A 12,779-nucleotide genomic window follows, 5' to 3' on the forward strand; every position below is an offset into this window, starting at 1 on the left:
TGCCAGGAAGCTGAACAGGAGCCAGCAGTGTGCCCAGGTGGCCAAGAAGGCCAATGGCATCCTGGGCTGGCTCAGGAACAGCGTGGCCAGCAGGTCCAGGGAAGGGATTCTGCCCCTGTGCTCAGCCCTGGGGAGGCCACAGCTTGAGTCCTGTGTCCAGTTCTGGGCCCCTCAGCTCAGGAAGGAGATTGAGGTGCTGGAGCAGGTCCAGAGAAGAGCAAGGAGGCTGGGAAGGGATCCAGCACAAGTCCTGTGAGGAAGGGCTGAGGGAGCTGGGGGTGTTGAGGCTGGAGAAGAGGAGGCTCAGGGGAGACCTCATCACTCTCTACAACTCCCTGAAAGGAGGTTGGAGCCAGGGGGGGGTTGGGCTCTTTTCCCAGGCAACTCTCAGCAAGACAAGAGGGCACAAGAGGTCTCAAGTTGTGCCAGGGGAGGTTTAGGTTGGACATTAGAAAGAATTTCTTTATGGAGAGGGTGATCAGACACTGGAATGGGCTGCCCAGGGAAGGGATGGATTCTCCATCCCTGGAGATATTTCAGAAGAGCCTGGATGTGGCACTCAGTGCCATGGTCTAGCAACCGCACCGGTGGATCAAGGGTTGGACTTGATGATCTCTGAGGTCCCTTCCAACCCAGCTAATTCTATGATTCTATGATTCTATGATACCTAAAATTTTTACCTGCAGCTGAGAGCGGAAAGCATGGAGAACAGCTCTATCAGCACAATTTGGGGATTCAACACCCTGCTCTCCTCTTCTCTGAGGGTCTGAGAAGCTCGAGCAGAACCAAGGGGGCCAAATCCTTTCAGCCACAGCCACGTGCTCCTCAGGGGACTCTGCAGGTCCTTCCAGCAGCAGCCAGGAACACGTACACCTGCGGCATCTCCATGCTGGCAACTACAGAGTTTTGGCAGCAGAAAGCATTAGCATACTTGGCCTCAGCAGCAGCTAAGGTGTGCACTTAGAATGCATGATATCCATGTCTGCCACTCAGATGCTATCTGTATCTTCCAGCACAGTTGAGATGCAGCAACCTACAAGGTAGGAAATGCAGATTCTGTGAAGCTCAAGGGTGTTTTCCAGCAGGGTTACTCTCTCTCTACAGCTAGACGAGATCAGGTCAAGTCACTAAGGTGCACTAATTCAAGCTAAATGTAGTAAAGAAGATTCTGAAAGCTGGAAGCATTAGGAGCAACCACTCATCATGAATTAGTGGGTCTTTTGAGCACTAACCGTATCAAACAGCTCAACAGCTCTAGGCAAAAGCTTCCACCACTCTTTCATGGCAAACGCAGGATGTGCAAACCCAACGACTGAAAGAAAAAAGAACCTTACAGATATGGTGATGCTGGAAAATGCTGGAGGAAACTTGCTTGGTTTTTTGCTGTAAAATTAAAAACAGCCATCCTCTTCCACTGCTCGGGGGGGGTTAGAGAACAGAACTGTTTTGTATAAGAAACAGCTTTAGCAATTGCCTAATTTAAGAGACTAAGGAATCCTCCTCCTACACAGGCTGCCTTGTTTTTCAGAAGTGATCAATACCTTCCTACTAGCACTGCCTGGCAAAACAGAACCAGTGGAATATAACAGGTAGAAACTGAAATTAGTTAGGAAAAAACAAATACATGTACCTTTTCGTTTAACACTGAGGCAGGAAAAAAAGTCTATATGCTTCTAAATTGGCCTCATTCCTATACCTGACAAAATCCAGCTAGAAACAGCTGCTGACAAATATTGCAGCTCTTCTATGAGCAAAACTAGAAACCCTTACTCCCTGAAGCAAGAGTCTTTCTGCAAAATCCATTATTCAGCATCAGACCTTTGGCTACTACTTGCTTACTTTAATCTCTCCTTGTGGAGAATTGCCATGTCAAGTAACATCAGCTGACTTCTGTCCATTACCCTGGAACCCCCATGTGTTCAGGCTTCATCTCCAAATTTAGCATCAAACTGGCCATATCTCATAAAAGATCTGGTATGCATAGGATATATTTGGTTTTTAGTGACCACCTGAAACAACTAAGGAAATCGAATCAAATTCCAAGATGTGGCAGGGAAAGGGCTAAAAGAGCCCACACAATAGGTTATTCTGGATTTACATGGACATTTCAACTCAGCTGTATCTCACAGCAATAAAGCAAAACACATGGTGAGGCTACAAGCATTTTCTAACCATTTATTATGTCCAGAGTACTCTTCACCCTTAGCTCTGAGGTGTGCAAGATGTTGTCTTGTAGCACTGAGCCACTGTGAAACAGTCCTTCAGCATTACAAGATCTGATAACCTGATTGTGTGGTATCACAAAAGCAAACTGAAATCTCACTGATTTTTAAAGGTGGCAATGATTAATTGTTCATTTTCTCCAAATCCCCTATAAGCAAAATCAGAGAGACTGGTACTGCATGATGACACAGTGCTGCTGTGGATAAGAGATTTCAACTTGAGATGCCCAGAAAGCACAACCAGCAAATAACCATTAAGAAAACCTTTTAAAAAAACAGGAATAAGCACAACTTGATCAAATTCTGACCAAAATAGAGGGGAGTACCACATAAACTGCATTAAGCCCATTGCCCCAAGTAAGATTGGTTTCAGATCATTAAAAAAACAAAACAAAACACTGTTTCAGCTAAGAATATCTATAGCATAACAACACAGGACTTGGCCATGATGTTACAACTGCTCAGAAATCACCATGTGCTTCTGCTAATAGAGTCTTTTATAACTGAAACAGGTAAGAAACACAATTATGCTGTTTCTCAATAAATTTACAGCAGGGAATCCTGCTTCTGCAATTTCTGACAAGTCTGATGACAACAAATGACATAACTTGATGAACAGGCTTTAGTAACACCAGTATTGCTCACCTGATTTCTTAATGGTATCCTAGAGTCTAAAGCAGTAATTGATTTCTCTAGCAACTTTGAGAAATATTTCTGAGAAACAAGAACAACCCTGCTTAAAGCAGCAGGTCTGTTCTTTACTTCCATTCCAACGCTTCAAGCAAGACATAATTTTTCCTGCTACTTTTGGCAAAGCCAAGTGGGGCATTCCTTTTGGCACAGGGAAAACAAGTGATTGACATCTCAACAGCCAAGATCCTGGAAAAGCTTTGTAAGCAATTCCATGTTTCAGATGAGACAGTATGTGGTGAAACTCTGCTGGTGAGCACACTTGATTACTGTGCAGTCATGCAAATGCAATGACTGCACACAAAACAGGCCCATTTATTTGGTTACTGATAGAAGTGAAATTTTGGAAATTAGGCTTGAATCAGTCCCACGAATCAAGATCACTTGGGAAGAAATTTCCAGGTCTGCCACCTCGACAACCTTCAAGTCAACACTTGTACTTCTATGAGACAAAGTATTATTTTTAAAGGACTGGTGCTGGTGCAAGTGTTAGTGAAGAAGCAGCACAGGTCTGTCTAGTTTGAAATTGGAGGGACTGGGAGCAGATTCTGAAATGAAGAAACAGGAAGGTGGCCCAGGAGGAGGGACTTGGCATATTTACAGCAAAGCCATTGAAGAGATGCTGCTCAACAGGCTTTTTTTATTATTGGGAAGTTCCTCTATCCTTTAGTAGAACATATGTCCAAGCCAGCATGGAAAGGAAGAACACCAGCTCAAAGATAAATAGCCTCAAACACAAAAGCATTACTGTAGAAATGACCAACTAAAGGTGAAATTCAACCCCTCCTTCTTGCACCAGACACCTTGGTGACTGTAATGCCCTGCTGAAGGAAGGACACAGGTTCTGGCCATGCCTAGCACATAAGGTAACTGATACAGAGATGAAAGATGTATGGCTCACAAGACATCCTGAAGACCATAGCTAATCACCAGTCCTGAACAAACTGAGAAACTCTGATCTGCATACAATGTGATATGCACAAGTCCAGACCAGCAGGGCATCTTGTTTCTTCAGCACGTTGACTTTCCTACAGTATGCACCAGAATTATAATCAGTAAAGCTCTTCCAACAAAGCCCGAACAACTTAATTCCTCACCTGAACTGTTTGCAACACAAAATACAATGTTTCATGGCTCAAATACCAGCACTTTTTTCTCCCTGCTCAAACCCCTATTTAACTACAGACTACTAATCATGGTGAGAAGTATTTACACTGCAGCTCTGAGAACATCATGACTTCAAGAACTCCATCCTCTGCTGCTTTAAGGAACCGAAAAACTCACACATGGCACTTTCAGTTGCTTTGTGTTAAATATTTCTTCAAAGCATTTTCAATATACTCAGCTTCTACATACAGAAAGTCACTGAGTATCATCCTTGGGATTTGTGAAATAAAATTGAACATATTTGATGAATCACACCTGACCAGACACAGTGGCTGAATAATTTGGCAAAATGCCAGGAATGTTCAATCATATTTAATTTAAACAAACAGAAAAAACCCACCTGCCAACTCTAGTTCCTACAACTACTACTTTTACACTTTCTAGTAAGGGGGGGGGGAAACTGCTTTTTCCATTACTTCACAGTGAATCCAGCCTCCTGGGTACCAAAAAGTCAACTTTACTCTTTTGACTCCTGTATTTGGTATTCTACCTTTTCCTCTGCCTCCATCTGAATACTTCTGGAGTTACTTCTGGGCTGCTCAGAGATGGTGTGTTTCCAAATGACTGATTCACAGTTAATTAAGCTTAAATGTCCATGTGGATCAAAAACAAAAAAAGAGAAAAATGTAGAGATCACCTTTTATTCTAAATTTCACAGAACCTTTGAGTAAAAGGAGCATCTACTTGCAGGCTTAGTAGCAAACAGTTAAAGCTAAAAGAACAACATGAGCCAAAAACTTTATTTTTAATGTAAGTGCAAGCTTAAGCAGAACAGTGATCAATAATCCTGTGGGTGTTGTTTGTATTCAAACTAATCATGCAGGTTCCTCTCCCTTTGTATTGCAGTAACACTAAGCTGTAAAATGTCTTTCAAATGGAAAAATGTTTCTATTAAAACCTCCACATACCTGCAAAATGACTACAAGAGGTTAGTCTGGTTATTGTGTCACAACATGCAAAGGCAAAGTGCACACGCTCCTGAACTCAGAATTTGTCAGGTAAGTGGAAGTGCTGGCTTGCAAGAAAATCCACATGCAAAAGAAGTGCACTGATTGTGTAAGAAGTTTCCTACGAAACAAACAAAAGAACCCCTAAAAAGTTCCTTTTGCTGTGAAAGGCTGGGCAGCTTGGTGTAGTTTTTGCAAGAGTGTAACATTTAAAGTTTGTGCTACAGCAAAGAAATGGGGCCTCATGAGCTTAAAATACACACACAATCCATTTGTCTTTTTTTTTTTTTCACTTTATGCTTCACTTAGAAAACCACAAGGCTATTACCTACTTCTCTCCTGTGTTTACTACCTCCCTGAAAATCAGAATATGATTTTATATTTCTGTAAACAGCCTGTGTACCAGTAATTATCAATCTGACAGGTAATGTGTCTTTTCAATACCACCTGGACTGTTTCATCCCTGCACACCCAGCTCTGCCCACAGCACCCGTGGACCCAGGGCCAGGCAAACAGAGCCCCTTATCAGGGGCAATCTGCCTGGGCAGACTCAAGCTCATCTTGCTTCTCTTCATCCATGCCCTGGGCCAGAGGAAGAGGTGTCAGAGGATATGGCACAAGGAAGGGTTACAGTCTCCTGAAAAAAAGGCACAGACTCAAGAAGAGTCTGCATGGAGAGAGAGATGGAGTAATGGCAGAGGAATAGGGGAGTAATGTTTCTTTGGACTTGCACTGATAAATAGGGCTTTCTAAAAGATGCTTCACTAATTTACCAGGTCCAACAGCATTATCAGAACTTCACAAGGCAGGGTTATGATCCATAACAAGGAATCTAAGTAGGTCATTAGCCAAATCTTCAGTCTGATGAAAACCAACTACAAGCCTTTCCTATTCACCATGTGTTACATAAACAAGTAATGACTGGGCAGTCTTACTACTAGACTACATGTTACAGGCTCATCCTTACAAGATACAGGAAAATATCAAAATGCCAGACTGACTTTTAGTCTACACAATACCTGAAACTCTTGTATTTATAAATATAAAGCCAAAATTAAGATTCCCTCAGTCTACATAAGTCTGCTTTTACATAAATCACACTTTTCTCTAACCTGAACCAACCTGCAAAACTTTATCCAACTCATATGTATCTTCTCCAAAGGAATTCAATCTTTCCTTATTCCTATATAAATATACAAAGAGCCACACTTCAATCCCAGGGAAAAAAAAAAAAAAGCAACTAAAATCCCCCAAACCAGTCAGTTTTAAACAGCCAAGCTCCTTGACTCAGTTTGTCTCATAACCACAGGAGCCATCCTCAGTGTGAAGGGAGACAGACAACTGAGCAACAAGCCTACTACTTTCTCAGCCCATAACACATTAAAACTTACACACTGAGAACAAGGCCATGAGATATCCCAAGCAAGGCTGAATCTTTTAAAGTAGAAACAAATTCTACAGTTCACTGTATCTACTTAACCTTAACTGAAGCTGCATGTCTCATGAGGAGATACCTGTACACAGGGATTCCAAGTTCAACAGATCTACTTCATTTTCACAGAAATACTTTGAAAAAATAAGTAATAAAAGACTAAACACATCTCCCCTTCTTAAGTATTAAAAGTTGTAAGAATGCTGTTATTCCTACAAGACTACAGCACTCATCTTCTGGCTTCTGCAAGGATACAAAATAGTAGTTTATGTCTCTCTGAAAGAACACCTAAGATTTCTTGACAAAACTGTTTTTGAGAGAGAGAAAACAATATAGTTCTTGACCCAAACAATGCAGTCCTCCAAATAAATCTAAAACTTGCTCACTAATGTAATTCTGTGATTTTTCAATTTACCCCAAGCTTTATAAAAACAAGGTTCCTTTGATTTGACGCCAAATCAAAGCCAGAACAAGTGCCTGAAGACGTTACTGAATACTGCACACTTTGGTGTTCTTTGGACCGCATGTTACCTTAACCCCATGCTAAAAAAAAACCAGGTTTATTGCCTAAATCCCACTGCAGTTTCTTTCATCCATAAACCGGTTGACGCCCATGAGAATGGACTGTCAAAACTTTCAGAGGACTGGGCTTGAAGTTAAACTTTGGGAAGACTTCAAGACCTTCATCCTTCTCCACTTCCTCCTTTGAAAGCCACCTTCCCCCCCCCGACCAGCAAGTCTGGTTACTGGCTACGGCGAAAATCCGAGCTATGAGAGGGGAAAAAAAAAAAAGCACAGCGAGGGAGAAGGGTTCGGCGGGGCTGCCGCAGACACCGAGCCGATGAATGAGGCAGCGACGGGGTTCTTATCACGGAGCCGTCGGAGAGCCCAGCGCAGGGGGCCCGGGGCAGCCCCTGGGGAACGGCCACAGCCCCGCAGCGGGCACCGGATCGGGCGGGGAGCGGCGGCTGCCGCCTGCACGGCTCGGGCCCTCGCAGGGCGCGGTGACAGCCGCCCCCGGCCCAGCCTGCCCGGGCAGGAAGAAGCCGGCCGGGCCGGGACACCGCAAGGGCCGGGGCGGTGGCGCAGGGCCCGCGGAGCGACGCCCCCAGTCCGGGGAAAGAGCCGGGGCAAGGGGCTAATGCCCCTCCGGTGTCCCCCCCCGGTCCCCACCCCACGACCCACCGCGGCCGAGCTCGGGCCTTCCGCCCGCCACTCACCAGGATGCGCTTGAAGAGCGCGTTCTCCTTGGGCGGCAGGCTCACCGACGGCATCCTTCCCGCCGCTCCCGCTCCCGCCGCTGGCTCCGGGGCCTCCGAAGGGCTCCGGAGGAAGGGGTGGGTGGGCGGGCGGGATGCGTCCCGTCCCCGCTGCTCGGTCGCTGCTGCCCAAAGCCTCCCCACCGGAGCCTGCCTGCTAGCACCAACCCTGCCGCCGCCGCCTCCTCCCCGCTCCCCCCGCCCGCCAGCCCTCCCTCAAACCGCCGCGGGCCCGGACCGCCCCGGCCGCCGTCTTCGCGCCGGGCTGCCCCGCGCAGCGCCGCGCCGAGCCCCGGGCGGCGGCTCACGTGGTAACTGAGCAGGCCGGAGAGAGGCGCCGCCAAAATGGCCACCGCCGAGGGCTTCCCCAGCCGGGTCACGGCAGGGCCCGCGCATGCGCCGCGACCCGGCACCGGGACCGCCCCCCGTACCCCTCCCAGCCCGCTCTGAGCCGTGCCGAGCAGTGTCGGGAAGCGGAGCCCCGTCCCGTCCCCACCCGTAGCCGAGTGCTTGTGCTCTACGCTGCCGCCCGCGCAGCCCGGTCACTGGTTACAGCCCCGATGCGCGCAGCGCCTTCCTCCCGCCCGCAGGCTTCGGGGATCGGGCACACCTCTGCCCGCGCCCGGGCTGTTTCTGGCGCGGAGAGGATCGATTCCCGCTCCGCCCTCAGCTGATGGCGGGGAACGGGGAAGGGGCGAGCGGATTGCTTAGCGGTACCCCGGCCCGCCGGGCCCGGTGGAGTGGATGGCCCCGGCGGCGGCGGGGGATGGGGTAGAGGCGGGGCCAGGCGGGACGTGCGGGAAGCGGCGGGAGGGGCTACGAGCCCGGCAGGGCGGTGGGCGGAGGCGGAGCGGCAAGATGGCAGCGGCGGTGCTGGGGTTGACGAAGAGGTTGCGGTTGGTGGCGGGAGCTCCGAGCCTCGGTGAGCGGCGGGAGCGAAGCGGGGGCTCCGCCTGACCGGGGCGGCGGGGAGCAGGGGCTGCGTTAGGCGAGCGGGAACGGATTGGCGGAATGCGGCCGTGCCCCGGGGCCTGTCCGCTGACCCCAGCGTCGTCCTCTTGCTTCGTGCGTGGAATAAATAAAGCAAGTTGCGGTGGCCATTTTCCTTTTTTTATCCGAACCTTATTTATTTTTACTTTATTTTTTTCCCCCAATGTTAAGTCGGTGCTACTTCCAGGCCGGGGGCGGAGACGCCGCTTCCCGCCGCGGGTGCGGTGTCGGGCGGCCCAGTGAAGGCCGTGTCGGTGAGGGTGCCCTCGGGGGGGCTGGGGGCTGTTGTTGTGGTTGGATTTAAGTTTTTTTCCCACCGATTGTATGAGTGTCAGTAAGGGACTTGGTAGTCAAAACCTGAGAAGATTTAACGCGTTTGTAATCTTCCTTTTTTTAGCTTTTACGCGTTCGGCGTTTGTTGCAAAGAAACGGAATTATGACCAACCAAACTGGTTTGGAGTTGCCTTGGCTTTTGGTACCAGTGCTGCCTTGTGGGCTTTTGTAAGTTGGTTTGTTTTTTTTTTTTTTAGTTTTGTTGAACTTAGTTATTTTCCAGCCATAGTAATCTGAAGGCAATGACCACTACCCACCTGGTTGATTGGGATAATGGGTGGTCACAGGGTCATAGCAGGTGTCAGGACTGAACCTGATTATTTGTTTTCCCGAATTTACATTGTGTTTTTCTTCATAAAAGTGAGCAACTTACCAAGTTTCTCTCTGTTGCAAACTTAAAATAGTTACAGCAGAATAATTAATTCTTGAAGCTTGATGGTTTAAGCCTTTAATGTTATTTTCTTAATGGTCCCCATGATGGTAACACTTTATAGGGTGGGATTGATTCCCAAAGGGAATCAATGGGAATCAATCCCTTTGGGATTTCATGGAATCATCATGGTTGGAAAGGACCTTCAGGATCATAGAATCCAACCATCAGTCCTACACCCCCTTAACCACTGAATCATCTCCCGTCTACCCATTTTTTTTTAATACCTCCAGGGATGGCAACTCCTCCACCTCCTGGGGAACCTGCTCCAATGCTTCACCACTCTTGGTGAAGAAATTTTTCCTAATATTTAATCTGAAAGCCCCATGGCACAACTTGAACCCATTATTACTTGTCCTGTCACTGGTCACTGGGGAGAAGAGGCCAACACCTGCCTCACTACAGCCTCCTTTCAGGTAGCTGTAGAGGGCAATAAGGTCTCCTGTCAACCTGCTCTTCTCCAGGCTGACCATCCCTACCTCCTTCAGCCTCTCATCCTAAGACCCCTAAACATCCCAGCTCTCCTTCTCTGCACCTTTTCCAGCACCTCAACCTCCTTCCTATACTGAGTACCCCAAACTGCACACAGTTCTCGAGGTGCAGCCTCACCAAGGCTGACTACAAGAGTAAGATCACCTCCCTGCTCCTGCTGCTCACACTGTTTTGGTACAGGCCAGGATGTCATTTGCCTTCTGGGCAACCTGGGCACACTGTTGGCTCGTATTCTGTCACTCAGCACCCCCAGGTCCCTCTCTGCTGGGCAGCTCTCCAGCCATTCCTCCCCAAGCCTGTAGTGCTGCTGGGGCCAACACACAGAAGCCAACATTTGGCCTTACTGGAACTCATACTTTTGGCTTTGGCCCATGGATCAGGCCCTTTGCAGAGCCTCCCTGTCCTCACACCGATCCTCAGGGTTCCTTTTTTGGGGGTGGTAGTGGATTGATTGACAGTAGGAACTTCCTCCCTCCTTTGGCCAGCAGAAAATGTTTGAGAAAGGGGTGGAAAAATTCCTCACTGGATACTTGGTAGTTTACAATTAATTGGCTCTGTATTGTCCCAGTTATGTATTGGTTTGCATTCTGATAGTAGGGAGTATTTTGTACTAATCTTTCTGTTATTTGGGTCCAGCTGTATAGCTGTTTATCATACACTGTTATTTTATAGCTTTTCAAGCAGCATAATGATGATGTAATGGAATATGAAAGAAGAAAACAAGAAAGGCATCATAAGTGTACAGAATGTTCATAGTAAGTATGTACATACAAATGCTTCTGGTTTAGCTAAATAGAAATTTTGCAGGCCCTTCACTTCTGTTACCAGTCAAGGTATTGGATTGACTTTCCTTCTTCCCTTATAATTTTTCGTAACACTTGGAATCTTGGCTTTTGCTATTCTAGCTCAGTTCCACTTCTGAAGTGATAAGGTGACTGATCTATATTTTTATACATTTGTGTGCATATTCACTGCCATGCAAATTTTTGGAAAATAAGACATCTCTTACTGTGCCTATAATAAATGTAGGTTGCAAACCAAATACTGTACAAGTGTTTCAGTGGCAAGGAGATCAAGGTCACTAAAAATAGCTTATCTTTGCCTCTATTTTAACAGGTCCACAGTGGGAAATGTTTTTCTCAGTTTCACTTGTATATTATACGTAGGAATGATATAAATTCCATGCTTGTAGACTTGCATTGAAGTGCAAATTGTATGTGGCTGTTGTCCTTTTCTATGTGAAAAACACGATTGTGTTTCTGCCAGCTAAAAATTTTGTTGGCTATAATGGCCTCTGAGCAGTTAATGTGCCACATGAAAGAATTGCTTATACTAGGTATGGAAAAACTTCTAATGCTGTAGTTATTTTTCCCATGAATATTCTGCTCCATTGGATCTCTTTTTCTTGTTGCTAAGATTTTTATTTTTTTTTTTATTTCTTAGGTTGATGGTATGCTCATTAAGAAGATGACCACTTGTCCTACAAATAAATGAGCACAGCAGAAGTATCTAAATATATATTAATACATTTCATGTGCAGAACTATGAAATAAATTAAGAAGTCTGAAAAAAACCTTTTTGCCATTTTTATTTAATTCTTCTGGTTTAAGTGTTTTGTGTGGAATTTGTTTCATAGTTTTTCAATGTTGTTTTTCAAAGTTCTTTGTTATTCTGGCATGTATATTGCAAAATTAGACATCAGTTCAGGGCAAGTTAATCAGACATTCCAGATGTTAAGTGTATTCTTGCCCTGGCATAGTTTTCATTGCTACCTTTATAAAACAACTCATAAGCAAATATAAGAATGAAATTTATGAGAAACCTAATAAACTGAATCTGTACAAATGCTGAAATGTGCATTTGCTACTGCACACATCAAATAAGTTTTCAATTCATTTCTGGATGGCTGGGCTTTTAAAGCATAACCTAGTGACTTATAGAAGCTGTAATTAAAGTTATGCATTTGTCTGCAAGCTTCATCTAGTTCTTTGAGTGCTGTTGTTCTTCAGTCCTTTGTGGTTCAGATTGATTTTTTTTTATTATTTTTTTTTTCTCCCTAGAGCAAAAACGAAGCTTTGTTAGAGCCAACAAAAATCAAAGGTGGCCAGACCTCTTTATTATTTTTCCTTGCCCGGAAGCATACTTTGCTTTTGCTACTGCATGCAGAATTGAGACATATCCCATATTTTCAGCGAGTGAGGATGAAAGCTCAGTCCTGAATCTTGGAGGCTGTTACCTTTCCTGCAGCTCATTTAGCTGCCCCCTCCTCGATGGCTGTTTTCCTGGGCATGGCTTTTCTGTCTTGAAGCTGAGCAGACCCAACCATCCCTGCTGTTCCCCAAGGATCCGTTCCTCAGAAGTGCAGCAGTTGGCAGGAGGGGACAGTGCCAGTTCTGTGCCATTTGTTCAGGGCACAGTGTGTGTGTGTGAGCCTGTGTGTGTGTTTGGTGCCCTTCCCAGAGCTCCTGCCTGTGACACCAGAGGAGAAGTTGGCCTTCCCTGTCTGTTTTTGGAGCTGGTTGCTGTGTGACAGGTGCCCACAACCTCAGGGCAGCGTGAGGCTACCCAGCCCCTCTTGGGCTCTGATGTCAGTGCTGCCTTCTCAACGTGGGTGCCCTCGCTTCTTCATCAAGGTCAGTCAAGGACAAATGTCAGAAAAATGGGGTCAGGACAGTCGGCAGAATATGGCGTTAAATAATCATGGAGAGAACATCAAAGCTCCTTTTGGAGAAGGGTCAAGGAAAGGTGCAAGTCAATGATGATGCTGGGAGGAGGATGCAGACAGCTGCTCAGTTCTGACCCTGAGGCACCCGTAAC

General features: G+C 46.3%; 2 protein-coding genes across 3 annotated transcripts in view; one reads left to right on the forward strand and one right to left on the reverse strand.

The window, feature by feature from the left end:
* The window catches only part of NAA15 (N-alpha-acetyltransferase 15, NatA auxiliary subunit), a 39,417-nt gene extending 31,306 nt beyond the window's left edge, over positions 1 to 8,111 (reverse strand). The window contains exon 1 of one of the 2 annotated variants that reach the window (XR_011727788.1): positions 7,679 to 8,111. Coding sequence is in view for 1 of the 2 variants with exons in the window: in XM_071753785.1 (XP_071609886.1) it covers positions 7,679 to 7,732 (54 nt within the window). In the remaining variant the exon portion in view is untranslated. The remainder of the gene's footprint in view (positions 1 to 7,678) is intronic. The other variant, XM_071753785.1, reaches the window with a different exon arrangement.
* A 335-nt stretch (positions 8,112 to 8,446) lies between these two features.
* NDUFC1 (NADH:ubiquinone oxidoreductase subunit C1) lies at positions 8,447 to 11,535 on the forward strand. The gene is made up of 4 exons (XM_071753817.1): positions 8,447 to 8,639; positions 9,105 to 9,208; positions 10,635 to 10,744; positions 11,430 to 11,535. Exons 1-3 carry the CDS (start codon positions 8,462 to 8,464, stop codon positions 10,716 to 10,718), a joined length of 366 nt encoding a protein of 121 aa, XP_071609918.1. The 5' UTR covers positions 8,447 to 8,461; the 3' UTR covers positions 10,719 to 10,744; positions 11,430 to 11,535.
* Positions 11,536 to 12,779: the final 1,244 nt, after the last annotated feature.

Source organism: Heliangelus exortis, chromosome 10 (assembly GCF_036169615.1).
Source record: "Heliangelus exortis chromosome 10, bHelExo1.hap1, whole genome shotgun sequence".
NCBI lineage: Eukaryota > Metazoa > Chordata > Aves > Apodiformes > Trochilidae > Heliangelus > Heliangelus exortis.

Excerpts from the sequence above, each read along its gene's own strand:
- NDUFC1 (XM_071753817.1), top strand. The coding sequence starts at position 8,462 with ATGGCCCCGGCGGCGGCGGGGGATGGGGTAGAGGCGGGGCCAGGCGGG. Across the intron at positions 8,640-9,104 it reads GGCGGGAGCTCCGAGCCTCG|CTTTTACGCGTTCGGCGTTT; the intron begins GTGAGCGGCGGG and ends TCCTTTTTTTAG. Across the intron at positions 9,209-10,634 it reads GTGCTGCCTTGTGGGCTTTT|CTTTTCAAGCAGCATAATGA; the intron begins GTAAGTTGGTTT and ends GTTATTTTATAG.